Source organism: Chionomys nivalis, chromosome 1 (assembly GCF_950005125.1).
Source record: "Chionomys nivalis chromosome 1, mChiNiv1.1, whole genome shotgun sequence".
NCBI classification, from domain to species: Eukaryota; Metazoa; Chordata; class Mammalia; order Rodentia; family Cricetidae; genus Chionomys; species Chionomys nivalis.
Window position 1 is genome coordinate 121,433,553 of NC_080086.1, and position 13,334 is coordinate 121,446,886.

At 42.4% G+C, this 13,334-nt stretch overlaps 1 protein-coding gene across 1 annotated transcript in view; it reads left to right on the plus strand.

The window, feature by feature from the left end:
- The window catches only part of Lrpprc (leucine rich pentatricopeptide repeat containing), an 87,271-nt gene extending 76,549 nt beyond the window's left edge, over positions 1 to 10,722 (plus strand). The window contains exons 32-38 of the mRNA XM_057766782.1: positions 1,747 to 1,948; positions 4,159 to 4,298; positions 4,403 to 4,518; positions 6,616 to 6,690; positions 7,870 to 7,954; positions 9,277 to 9,419; positions 9,866 to 10,722. Coding sequence (XP_057622765.1) covers positions 1,747 to 1,948; positions 4,159 to 4,298; positions 4,403 to 4,518; positions 6,616 to 6,690; positions 7,870 to 7,954; positions 9,277 to 9,419; positions 9,866 to 9,922 — 818 coding nt within the window. The 3' untranslated portion in view covers positions 9,923 to 10,722. The remainder of the gene's footprint in view (positions 1 to 1,746; positions 1,949 to 4,158; positions 4,299 to 4,402; positions 4,519 to 6,615; positions 6,691 to 7,869; positions 7,955 to 9,276; positions 9,420 to 9,865) is intronic.
- The last annotated feature ends 2,612 nt before the right edge of the window (positions 10,723 to 13,334 follow it).

Consider the following 13,334-nt stretch of genomic DNA (forward strand, 5'->3'; position numbering starts at 1 on the left):
CCCCAGCTTACTAGGTGCTCCATGAAAACCACAAGGACATACTTGGTGTGGGCGTCTTGTCTGTTCTCAGGCATTCGCACTTATCTATGGCAATAAAGTAGCCAAATAAGTCTTACTAGTAATTTATAAACTAATATTTATGTAAACTATTAATAACTGCTATGTATTGCTATAGAACAACTGAGAGAAATGTTGGATGAGTGACAGAGAAGACTTGGAGAAGAGTGTGGATGGGGTTATCGATCTTGGTGTTCCTTAGGTCGTTTCTGGCACAGATGGCAAATTCTGTGGCATGGTTTCGATCGTAAGCTCTTATATTCCCCTTGGATAGACAGAAAACGCCCCCCCCCCCCCCCCACACACACACACTTTCCTGTACCCATAGGTCCAACACCTGGAATGACCTTAGGTTGGCATTTAACACCGTGACTTTAACTGTAAGGTTGGTTAGGGAGGGTTCTTGGAGGATGGCTTTTAGTCCCACACCTGCATTATAGTATAAAAAAAAAATACGTCTCCTTTCTGTTACCTTCACTCGTTAGCACTTAGCTCTTCCCTAGCAGTGTGCTTAGATACCGAGTATACTAGAGCATAATTGTCTGCATGTGACCACCCTTAGCAAGATGCGACTAAGCTGATTTTCTTTGATTCTTATTTTTTAAATATTATACAGCCTTTTTTTCTGGTATGTTACAAAGTTGTAACCTCTAAACCGCTTTTTAAACTATTTTTTCTTTTCTGTACTTGACAGTCAATGGTCTGGATCATTTGTAAATTTGAAATTATAATAGTTTATTCAGTAAAGAAGACTAAATTGATCATGTCTCTTACTGTATTGTTTTTAATAGACTGTTTAATTAGTACCCTTTCCCTTCCCATGTAAAGATGAGCTGCTCTCATTCTGGAAGCTGCCTGGAGAGCCTTAGCTTTGTCTAGGTTACAGTGCTTTAATTGCTACAAAGCCTGGAAGTTTTTTTGGTGGTGGTAAAGGTGATTGTTATGCTAAGTACTCGTGCAACCCCTCCCATCCACCACCTTATTTAATACCAGGATATCACCACACTTGCAAGTGAGTCTAACTTAGAATGGCATTCCATATTTATGCATAAGCAAGTGCTTGTAATTGTGAGCATTTCGCAAACCACCCCTTGACTGTAGCCTTAAGAACTGAATGCGCTTCATTTTCTTTGAAAACTGAATGCAGCAAATACCCGCACGGAGGCTGATTGTGTGAAATCAATCTTCTAACGTGGATGAGTGGCGGCTCCAGCTCAGGAGGGTTGTGTGATTCCATCCAGTTGGGACCATTTTCTAGAAAGAATAGGAGATGTTAAAAGTTTTTGTTAATTATGTGCTTTTTGAATTAGTACAATCTAGGAAATTACTAATGAGAGTAGAAGTTATTTGTTTTTTGTTTTAGGGGGTGCTTTCTTTAGTTTAAGAAGTTCTTCCTTATTTATACTTTTCAGAGCTTGTCACCTTCCTTGATTAGTCACAAAATAGTACCCTGGATGGGACTCCCACTGTCAACAGCATTTCCTTCTCTGACATGAACTTTTGTTCCTCTCTCATGCTTTAACGTTAGATGCATCGTTTTAATAAAAATTTTTCATGAAGTATTAATATTTTTGTAATCTAGGATAAATTGTTCATTTTTGTATTTAGCCATTTGATGCTTGTTTAAAAACTGGTTAAAATCGGTATGGGTCATTTAAGAAAAGCTTAGTTCTCTGCTCTCCGTTTTAGTGGCTCTCGCGACTCTAAAAGCAGCCTTGGATCTGGAGCAGATCCCTTCTAAACTCGCCGTCACCCGCCTCATCCAGGCCTTCGCCGTGAAGGGTGACCTGGAGAGCATAGAGGCCATTCAGAGTATGGTAAATGGACTGGATGCAATCGGCCTCTCAAGTATGGTTTTCATCAATAACATTGCTTTGGCTCAGATGAAGAAGTGAGTATTCTCAAGCTTTCTTGACTAAGGATTATCTCAGATAGCAACCTTAAAATGTTTTTGTTGTTCTTTATACCATTTGGAAATTTGCAGTTCTAATTATATTGATAATTTACTATTAAAACTACTTATATGTTAAAATGTATTTTATCTTTAATTAAATCTTCCTAAACATTTACCATTCATAAAATCTGCTCCACAGTTGCTAACTCCCATATATAAAATGTATGTTATGCACAAGTGTGTATGCCTCTTGTTATCAAAAACAATTCATTTACAAAAACAAAAATGATTTCACTTTCTAATCAGCGGCTCTTTAGCATCTCAACACACTACTAGCATAGTGAAACAGGACTTACAAACTTATTAAAAATACACATTTCTGCCGAGCAGTGGTCACACATATTTTTAATCCTAGCATTTGGGAGGGAGAGGCGGGTGGATCTCTGAATTAAAGAAGAGCCTGTTCTACAGAGGGAGTTCTAGGACAGCCAGGGCTACACAGAGAAACCCTGTCTTGAAAAACAAACACCACATTGCCAGGGCTGGGGTGGGTAGCTTTATACCAGAGACTCTGGTTAGCAGGCATTAGAGCCCGAGTGCTGATTGAAGCGTTCCATCTTTCTCACCCCCAGTCTATGATGTCCACAAGCAGAGAAGGCAGCACACTTGAGTAGCATCATTGCAGAAGGACAGGCAGACTTGACTTTCTCTGATCTCACTAGTGCTTTATATACATTACATCGTTAGAAGATTGAACATGATTCAGGCCCAAGGTCCCAGAACTCAGGAAGCTGAGGCAGGAAGATCCATGAGTTTGTTGACAATGTGGGCTATGTAGTGAAACCTCAGAGAAAAATCCTAAGAATAATTCTAGAATTGATACTCGACGTTTTTGAGGAAATCTGTCTCCCCCTTCCCCTCTCTGTCTGGTTTTTTGAGACAAGGTTTTCCTGTGTAGTTTTGGAGTCTGTCCTAGAACTCGCTCCGTAGACCAGGTTGGCTTTGAACTCAGAGATCCAGATGTCTCTGCCTCCCAAGTGCTGGGGTTAAAGGTATATGCCACCCCTGCCAGGCTGTTTTTGGGGGGAGGGGGGAGTCGTTAATAGGATGTATGGATATATTAAAATGCTGTTTGGCAAGGGTTTTTTTGTTTATACTTATTTCTTTTCGCAAAAAATGTTTTGGTTTTAACCTTTAAAAGTACTTTCCATGGTTAAAAACGCTTGTAGCTCTTCCAGAGGACCTGAATTCAGTTCCCAGCATCCACTTGGTGCCTCACAGCCATGTGGATCTGATACCTTCTCTGTCCATACAAATATGCAGGCAAACAGCCATATATAGGTAAATAAAATATTTCCTAAAATAGAGTTTCAAACCTTTTTAATAAGAAAATGTGATATTTTAAAACTAGATCTGTGTGAGAGCTAGATGAACATTTTATTTTATAGTTATATTTTTTATGAAATGGAAAACATGTTTTTACTCGCTTTAAAATAATTTTTTTTTACTGAAACTCATAAGAAAGATCTAACCGATACTCAGAGTCCTTATTTTGATGTAATAATTTCAACATGAAATTGATTTCTGGCATCACATTATAACCCACACCACCAGCCATTGGTCATCTTATCAAAATCACAGTTATTAGCATATTTTTTTCCTACTTTGTCCAGGAAGATGCAGAGTTTCTCTCTTTCTCCCATAGTAAAGTGTAAAGGTGCGCTTTTCTGAGGGTTCTAGTACGGATTTCCTCTAAAGTATGATCCCGGACGCAAAGGCATCTCCGACTGTTAACCATGAAGATAGCTTTTTGAGTGTATGATCTTTTTATTTTTTTATTCTCCAAATGTTATGCATTGTCTTTGCCTCTCACACTAGTGATCATTGTGGTTTATAAAGCCAAAATAATAGCGTCTGATATCCAGTGAACTGCAAAATCAAATTAAATATTTAAGATAAATCTAGTTTGGTCTTGTTTCTCAAACACTGTTTTGAAACAAGTACCCCATAGTGTGAGCCACTCTGGTTGCTTTTGTTATGTTAGATGATATGCTTTAAAAAGATCACTGTTAGGAACCTGGTTGCTTGTAAATATTTTTCTTTTTTCTGGAGTATTTGCATGAGTACCCACATAGATTGGCTTCTAACTAAAACTGGCTGCAATTTTTGTAGATGCAAATATTTCATTATAATTTTTTCTTTTACAGTAATAACATAGATGTCGCCATAGAGAATATTGAACACATGCTTACTTCAGAGAAACCAACCATAGAGCCCCAGTACTTTGGCTTGTCGTATTTATTCAGAAAAGTACTAGAAGAGCAGATGGAGCCAGCGCTGGAGAAGTGTGAGTTGCTGTTGGTTAAGCACATAGAAGCCATTCCTTTGTTTTGGGAAGTGAGTCACTGCCCTGTTTCAATGAAAGCTTCTCCTTGTCTCTTTCCCTTGCAGTAAGCATTATGTCTGAGAGGTTGGCCAATCAGTTTGCACTTTACAAGCCCGTCACAGATCTCTTCCTGCAGCTTGTGGATTCCGGCAAGGTGGATGAGGCCAGAGCTCTCCTAGAGGTAACGACTTATTGGAGCCTGTGGCTTCTGGAAAGTAAACAGAATGACTAGACAGGAGTGTGAGGAAGGGTACTCCCGCTAGAATGCTGGAATTCAGTGTAAAGCAAGATTGCATGGCACAGGTAGAACTGAAGTATCCTTGTCGTTAAGATCGGCATAGGGTGGGAAAAGGAGACAAATGTTTCAGTGAAGACAGGTAATGCAAAGCAACAATTCCTTTGATTTCCTAATTTCTTTAACACTCTAAATACTGTATCACCATGGCAACACAGTTTGCAAACAAGAAGTAGAAAATGTTTGCTTTCCATCTACAGCTTCTCACTTGAACACTCAAACATTCTCAGTGCCTTATTCAAGGTTTATTAAGAGTTGGATTTGCTTTCTATTCACTTACGTGTCACAGACACATTAAATGACAAATGCAGGTCTCTGTGGCCCGCACGCTCGGTTAAATTAGCAATCTTGAGGAAAAGGAGACAACTGCATTCATGCCGTTTTAACAGCTCTAAATATAAAGCTGCAGCAAGTGCGCCAGAGCTGTGGGTGATCAAGCTGCTGCTGGCAGTGTACACAAACAGGCACCGCTGGGAGCCCCTTCCCAGCAGGTGGCAGTCAAACAGTCACGGTGATCCCGCCTGCGACTGTGTTTGTGTAGACTCCCTGTGTCAAATTGAGGCCTGGAACCAGTTTCTGGTAGTAAATAGTGTTATATTCACTTACATTCCTACCAGCTGTGAGATATCTTAAGTAGGAGATATGGACGATGACGCTGTACCCCTTGCCTTGAGCTCCATGTTGGATCCAAGTTCATCTAGCATGACAGCACTGCCCGAGCCACTTTTCAAAGGCATGTCCGAACATCTACCAGTACATAAAAATGCACCCTGCTTCTGCCTTTTTGGTGTGTTCCTTTACTTCTCCTCTTTGCAGGAAATTTAATAAAGGAGTATCAAAATCTCCACTGAATGTTTTCTTAGGATTTGTCTTCCTGTGTATTCAGCTGCCCAGCGAGGGCTGTAAACGCCGTTCCCTAGCACATGTGCGATGGTGTTTTCTCCTCGATTATTCTCCAGAAGAGGCGCTTGCTTCCTTTCCCAGCTTGTTCTAGCCATCATCTCCATGCCTTCCACAGGAGCAGAATTACCAGCAGCCTGGCTGCACTCAGAGCTGCCTCTAGCTGTGAGGCACGCCTGGGAGCTCTTGATGGCTGAGTGCTGATCCCACAGCAGCCCCATCCTTTACCTGCTTGCCAAGCAGTAAAGTGTTGTTCTTTCCTGCCTTCATGAGGAAGACTTGATTCCCAGGTGTCGAAAACATGAGTTTATAATGTAAATGTGCTGCGAGTCGGCAAAAGTTCTTTTTATACTATTCATCTTAGCACTGACAGTGTTTAAGGCTCTGAATGAACAATGTGCTTTTAGAAACTTAGAGGGTGACATCTGCAATGAGTATAAACTAAAATATTGTCTTGCCATATTTGATTTGACTAAAGCATCTGAGATTGGATAGACACTTGATTTATCTGGTCTGTCACATAAACTTTTTTTTTAGTTTAACTTTTGTCTCTTTCTCAAGCACTGGCTGTCTATTGCAATGAAAGCCTTTTATAAAATGGGGAGATTGAAATCGGTCCTTTTGTGTGCATAAGTGTAGGTAATTATACTTTAAAGAGAACGTGCTTTGTACATTTTAATTTTTATAAAGAAATGAGCAGTTATCTCCCTGACACCTTATTAAATGTAGAATTAACCTTGTGATCCCTAGCTCACTTGTGAATGCTTGGCAGAATAATTGGAGAGGAATCGTGTTTCTTTTTTCCTCTTTCTTTGCAGTTCTAAGCCTTGTTCTATGGTTGTTGAAGCATTGTTTTAATTTTTCCCTTTCCTTTTTACACAAACTTCATCCTTGGATGCAAAGAGCCACACTCTGACAGCTCCCACCTGGTCCCTCCGTGCCGGAAACCTGGCCGGCCGGCTGCTGGGCTGTCATGTGCTGACGACACAGCGCTGTGGTGTTGGGAACTCCCTTAATTGGGAATATCCACTTTGATCTGCTTATTTAAAACCCTCATTGACTGAATGATGTTTTATTTCTTAGAGATGTGGCGCCATTGCCGAGCAAAGCTCAATTTTGTTGGTGTTCTGTCTCAGGAGTGCTCAGAAACCAAAAAAGGTACTGTACTCTGCTTTGTCCCCAGTGGGACTGTGAGACACTGCTGTTCATGGTCAGCGCCTTACCTGAAAATGCCAGAAATAAAAGGCATGTCTGTTTATTTGGCTTCTTTTTAAAATTGGGAGGTGTGCGCGCGCACAGTCCTGATTGCATTTGTGTGTGTCTGTGTGTGTTTGTTTAAGAACTAGGTCTTATGTTTTTTTTTGTTTGTTTGTTTGTTTCTGGTCACACCCCCCCTTTTTTTTTTTACTGTGCTGCAGTATAGTTAGTTCAATGGTAAAAGCTGTTTAGTGTGTGCCCAGTGCTGACTCAAAACTCATCCTGCCTCAGGAGATGGGACAGGAAGGAGTTCAGGAAAGATGTGGGTCTAGATCTGGTCTGACTACATTGGTATGCTAAGAGAGGAATTAGGATTTTAAGTGCTGGCTAAAGAGCTGTTGGCAGTCCGCAGTTAGTTAAGCTGGATTTCCCTCTGGGAAAGTGAGGATGGTTGTAAGTACATGAAATTCATGGCCGATTTCCCAGTCACACGGTGGAGGAGGTTCTGTCTTCTCTACAGTGATAGGATCTGCCTCTGCAGTCACCCTCCCGACAGTGACAGTCCAGGGAAGTCCTACAGGTGGGTTTTTCACGAGTCGAACGGGACAATGCAAAGTTTTGAATCTTCACATTTTATCTTGACTTTAAAAAAGAAAAGAAAAGAAAGAAAACATGGCGTCAAACTACAACTGTTGCCAGGTGGCAATGGTGACGCACGCCATTAATCCCAGCTCTGGGAGGCAGAGGCAGGTGGATCTCTCTGAGTTTGAGACCAGCCTGGTCTACAAAGCGAATTCCAGGGCTACACAGAAAAGAGCAAAATCACAAATACGACCTTTATCTTTTTTACCCTTGTGATCTTAACAACTTTTTGGTAAGTTGACAGTTGATAAAAGAAGCAGTGTTTAATGCTTTTATTATTTAAGTCTATTTTTAAAAGCACTCAAATATAAATGAAATGCCATTAATTATTGAAAAAAATAATGATTTTTTTATCTGGCTGTGATTTGTTGGATTAACATCAAATGCCGAGGTCCACAAGCCCGCTGAGTGGTTGACTGTGCTGTGATTGTCTTGATGCTGTTAGATTAGTGCACTGTAAAGCTCTGCTGAGTTTGTCACCTTTGTTTACCTTCTCAGGCACCGGTTCTGAAGACTTTGTTAGAGTTGATTCCTGAATTACGTGAAAAGAAAGAAGCATATTCTTCCAGCATGAAAAGCTATGGTAATAAATTTAACCGTACTATATTAGTCAGTGATCTAAATATTCTAAATATAGTAAACTGTGAGTTCAGCTCAGAAAACTAATCCTAAGTTTCAGATAATTACTCATTCATTTAGCTTTAGAAGGTTTGGTTTTTTTATGTATATAAATGCTCTGTCTTCATACTCCTCAGAAGAGGGCACCAGATCTCATTACAGATGGCTGTGTGCCACCATTTGGTTGCTGGAAATTGGGAACTTGGGACCTCTGGAAGAGTAGCCAGTGCCCTTAACCTCGGAGCCATCTCTCAAGCCCATGTTTTTAGACTACAAGAAAAGTATGAAGTTATTTATTCCTAGAGTTTGAACGTTAAAAAATAATTCTGAGCACCTTCAGAGCGGTCCAGATAGGTATAGTCGGGTTCCAGAGCTTTCAGACAGACCTAGAAGTTCTCTTGGACGTGTGGTAAGGACCAGCCCTAGCCTGCAAGCCAGAATTGCTGGCCTTTTGTCAGTTCCAGCCCCACCTACCTCCGCAGTGATCAAGGGTCAACCTGGCCCATTTGGAACTCTATCCTTTTCCTTCTTGTCCTCTGTCAGACACTCACATGAAAGGGGCAGTCTCAGATTTTCTCACAAGGAAGATAAAATGCTGTCATTTCCAAGTCATGGTTGCCTGCCTGTCCATGTACCGCCCACAGGCTTGCTCACTGCAGTAAATGAAGAATCTATGGTAGAGCAATTGGCTTAGCAGTCAGAGCTAGGAAATAGATTCTTTGTTTCCATATGAAATCTTGCAGTGTTTCAAAACAGCTGGAATCCTTGACTTCCTGAAGCCAGTAACATAAATAGTATCAGAAGCTAAGACAGGTCCCTGTTGTGCTGTGGCAGGACAGCTGAGCAGGCCAGGCCAGAAGCCCTAGACAGGAGTAGGCAAAGAGTGAAGGCCCTGGAGTGGGGGGTGGGGGGCAAAGATTGACACTGAGAAACTGACTGAGTTTCAGCAGCTTCCAGCTCCTGTGATGGTCACTCCCTCCCCTCGCTCTCTCCTCACAGCCTCTTACTTGATAGTTAGTTGAGGATTTGAGATCACTCAGCTAGATCCATCTGGCACTATTCCTGTTGCTCCTCAGGCTTTCCGTGCCTGCCCTTCCTTCCCCTCAGCTAGTGGCTTTGCAGGAAGGGTGTGGAGGAGTGAGCAGTCTGTAGATTCTGGTTGGCCTCCTGCTGGAGCTGTCCCTACCTTTGTCTTGGATCCTAGAGAGCCTTAGCAACAAAGGGTGCCGGTGGGAGGGAGGATGGCTCTCTTCACCTGCCTTCATCTCTCTCCTGCAACTCCTTCAGCCTTAGACAAAGATGTGACCTCCGCCAAAGCCTTGTATGAGCACTTGACAGCAAAGAACGTGGAGCTGGATGACTTGTTTCTGAAGCGCTATGCTACTTTGCTCAAAGATGTTGGCGAGCCAGTCCCCTTCACAGAGCCCCCTGTGAGTACTCTTAATTAAGAGAGAAAATAGCTTCACAGATTATGTGTACCTAAGAACACCAAGGGTGTGAAGAGAAAACAGGTTGAATACTTAATTACTGAAATTTGGCCTCTGAAGAGCCTTGGGAGGGCTGGGGCCTAAGCAGTATCTGTGGGCTGGAGTGGAATAGCCTTGGGGTAAATGGAAGGTGTGTTCCTGACCTCCAGCCAGGTGTGATTTACCAGGCTCTCTTAGGTAGTAGCTCTCTTGTTTCTGCTTGAGCTAGGACTTTAGCCTTGGTTTAGCTCAGAACTTGAAGCTTTTGAATTTGCCATTTCACAAAACATGAAGTCTTATAGAGCAGGTGATTAACCTTGGTTCAAGCTGCCTTGGCCACCAGTCTACACTGATTGTGGTCTGAGTCTGCGCTGTTTGCTCGTAACTGTAATTTCTGTTTCTCCTTACAGGAAAGCTTTGAATTCTATGTGAAGCAGTTAAAGGAAGCAAGGGAAAACCCTTCATGAAAGAAGCAATATGTGTGTGCGCGCGCGCGTGTGTGTGTGTGTGTGTGTGTGTGTGTGTGAGAGAGAGAGAGAGGGAGAGAGAGAGAGAGAGAGAGAGAGAGAGAGAGAGAGAGAGAGAGGGGATGCCTATGTCTAAATGTTATTTCTAAAATGTACTTGAGGAAAAATAAACAAGTGAAACTGAATTTGTGTTTCTGTGTGTAAATACTCTGTCGACTATGTCACCAATGAGCGCATATACTTGGTCCCTGCCCTCTTGCTCCTTTCTCTAAGATGGCTCTTCATATCCAGCAGTGCTTTTCCAGGGAGAAACTGAGAGCAGAGGGGCCATGCTGTGGCCATGCCTGCAGCTCACAGCCTCTCCCTCTTCCTTCTGCCACGGGGCTTTCTCGAAGCGCCTAACATGGAATCTTGGTTTTCACTTCCTTTGGTTTCGGGAATTTGTTAGTCCAAGCTGCACCTTACACCAGACTCATAACTGTAAACTTACAAACTGGACGTGTGATTTATAGGAATAAGTAAAAATACTGGTTTGTAATCAAATTTACAAGCAGTCAGTATTCCCTGTGTTGTTCGTACACTTGCTAGAATCTACGTGTGCATTGTAGCTTTAAAGCAGACTTCAGATAGGTGCGACAGTTCCCCTCTCGGGTAATAAGACACCCCAGTACAGGGGGGGAGGTGATGCTGGAAATGTTTCTTTGAAAGTCACCCTCAGTTTGTATTCCTCGTTGATTTGAACTGGGTGTCTACAGCTCCCACTGGGCCACAGGACAGGACTTGGGTGCTGTTTGCTGTTCGTGCTGTCTGCTCTGTGGGACTCACCCTCCAGTGTTCAACCAGTGTCTACCTGTGGGGGCACAGGAAGGAAGGTGGATGGACACCCTCCAGTGTTCAACCAGTGTCTACCTGTGGGGGCACAGGAAGGAAGGTGGATGGAGAGAAACTGGGGGGGGGAGGGGGCGGTGCACACATGTGCTTGTGCGTGCGTGTGCATGTGCCTGGGACAAACTGCTTCATTTCCACCTGCTTTGTGGAGTGAGATGCAGGACCAGACACTAAGCCAGCCTGGATTCCCAGCCTAGAAGACACCGTGGAGGTTGCTTCCGTTCCTGCTATACAGCACAGGACCTGCATGTGTAGTTGAGCCATTGTCTGGCCTGCTGGGTGCCTCTCTTACCCACCCGTGGCCAGTGACCCCAAAGCTGACCTAGTTCTGCAGTTAGGCCAGCCCAAAGGAATTGATCTGACGTTTCCTTGTTCACTGACACACCTGGGTGAAATACATACAGCTTTGGGGAGCGATTGGAACTTCATGGCCATCTTTGGAAACCTGAGGTGCAGTCACATTCGCTGGAATAATAAATGAGTGTTAAAGGCGCACCCATCTAGCATTCTGAATATATGTTTAAAAAGATTGCTTGCTCAAATATCTTTACCATTAGTTTTGTTCCCATTTTGAATATTAATATTTATAGAGTAATAATTGTATTCTAGGTGACTTATAAATGCTTCCTCAGTATATCATATCTACTTTGAAATAAATAGAACTACAGAGTAAACTAAGTTGTGGATTCTAAAAGAGCATCATTGTAAACTTTTGGAAAGTGGTATTTTATATATAATGTATGTTCATGTACCAAAAACCAATGTAATTTAAATGGAATTTCTCTGAATAAAGTGTATTTTAGTACTTAATGAACTGCCATTTTTTACCCTATCAAACATGAAGTCTATAGTCTTGGATTTTAGAAATTGTCCGGTGACCTCTGTCACAGGGAGCTTCCTGGTCTTCTGGCCTGTGGAGAACCAGTGAGTCTCCCACTGTGCTGAGGAGAAACGGTGTCTGAGATTTCTGGGGAACAAAGCTGCCAAGAATGGAGAGATTGAGCTAGGTGTGATGGTGCACACATTTAATCCCAGCACTAGAGGCAGAAGCAGGAACATCTCTGTGAGTTCCAGGACACCTAGGATTACATAGAGAAAAGGTCTCAAACAAATGAAAAGAATTGAGAAATAGCAGTTCTGATACATGTTGACACTCAGTGAAGGGGCAGATGCCTGTCAGCTCTGGAGAGATGGTTCCAGAACTCACGTTCCACAAGGTCTAATGTGCCACGAGGGTGCTTACTGCCGTCGTCACTACCTGCCCAAGGCTCCTGTGGCTGAGTGCATCTCCCGTTAAACCTGGACAGATTGTGAACTCTGCTTTTGGTTCCATAGTCTATCCTCAGACCTGCAGGATAACATTGAATTAGATTATCTGTAGTGAGTTCCGTGACTTCTATGTGGTTAGCACTAAACACCGACTGCCATGTCAGGCACCTGTCTTGCCTGATTATCTGGGTCAAAAAACAAGTCCATTTATGTAGGTTCACGGCACTAAGTCAGATGGCCAAGACTTTGTTAAGAGGCTTTTCCTTGGAGCTAGAGAGATGGCTTGGTACTTAAGAGAACTTGCTCTTGCAATGGAACTGGGTTCAGTTCCCAGCATCCTTACGATTGCTCAACTCATCCATGTGTGAAACTTCCTCTAGAGCCCACTTCTGGCTTCCTTGGACACTGCATGTGTTTAAATGCAAGCAAAACAGTTTTTTTTTAACATTGTTCCCACTGGGCATGGTTATGCATGCCTTTAATCCCAACATTTGGGAGGCAGGGGCAGGTAGGTATTGTCAAGGACAACCATGGGTACACAGACCCCGGCTCTAAAAAAAAATGAAAAAAGTACCTATGATAATACAAAATTACAGCAGACTAAAATAGTGAACTCTTTAAACAACAAAGCATAATACAGTGTTCACAATAATGCAATGTTTGCACTTTTGAACACCTTACTGTAATGAGAAAAAACAATCCTCCATTTAATCCAGTGCCCAGTATAATCAAGTATGAGTCCCGGTGGATTATAAGCAAGCTTTATGTTGCAAATCACTCTTCCTGGCATAATTCCCGTCCCAGTCTGCAGTGTGTACGTTCTGCATGCTTTTCCTTATGGCTTTCAGCACAATTTTCATTTAATATTTGCCTTTCTGAAAAAATATGTTTGTAGAGTTTCTAAGCAAAAGCAACATTTCCTCCAGTGTGGTGGAACTGGGAGCCACAGGAGGTCCAAAATCAAGGTAATTTATCGCTTTGCTGTTGTACAATCATGCGTGGGAGTGTTTCCATTAGAAATGTATCCTGCTTTCAGGCCAGCAGACTTACAAAGCCCACATTATGCGGTCTTAGTACAAATGAAGAAAATGGCTGCATTAGCAAATTCGGAGCTGTCACTTTTTTTTTTTTTTTGCATAAAGAATAGAATCATCGGAACCAGGTAAGACAGACTAGAATCCAGACTTCCTGCTCCGGCAAAGTGCTTTGGTCCTTAACATCTTCACTGATCCCACCCTGGGCAGCCACTTGGAAC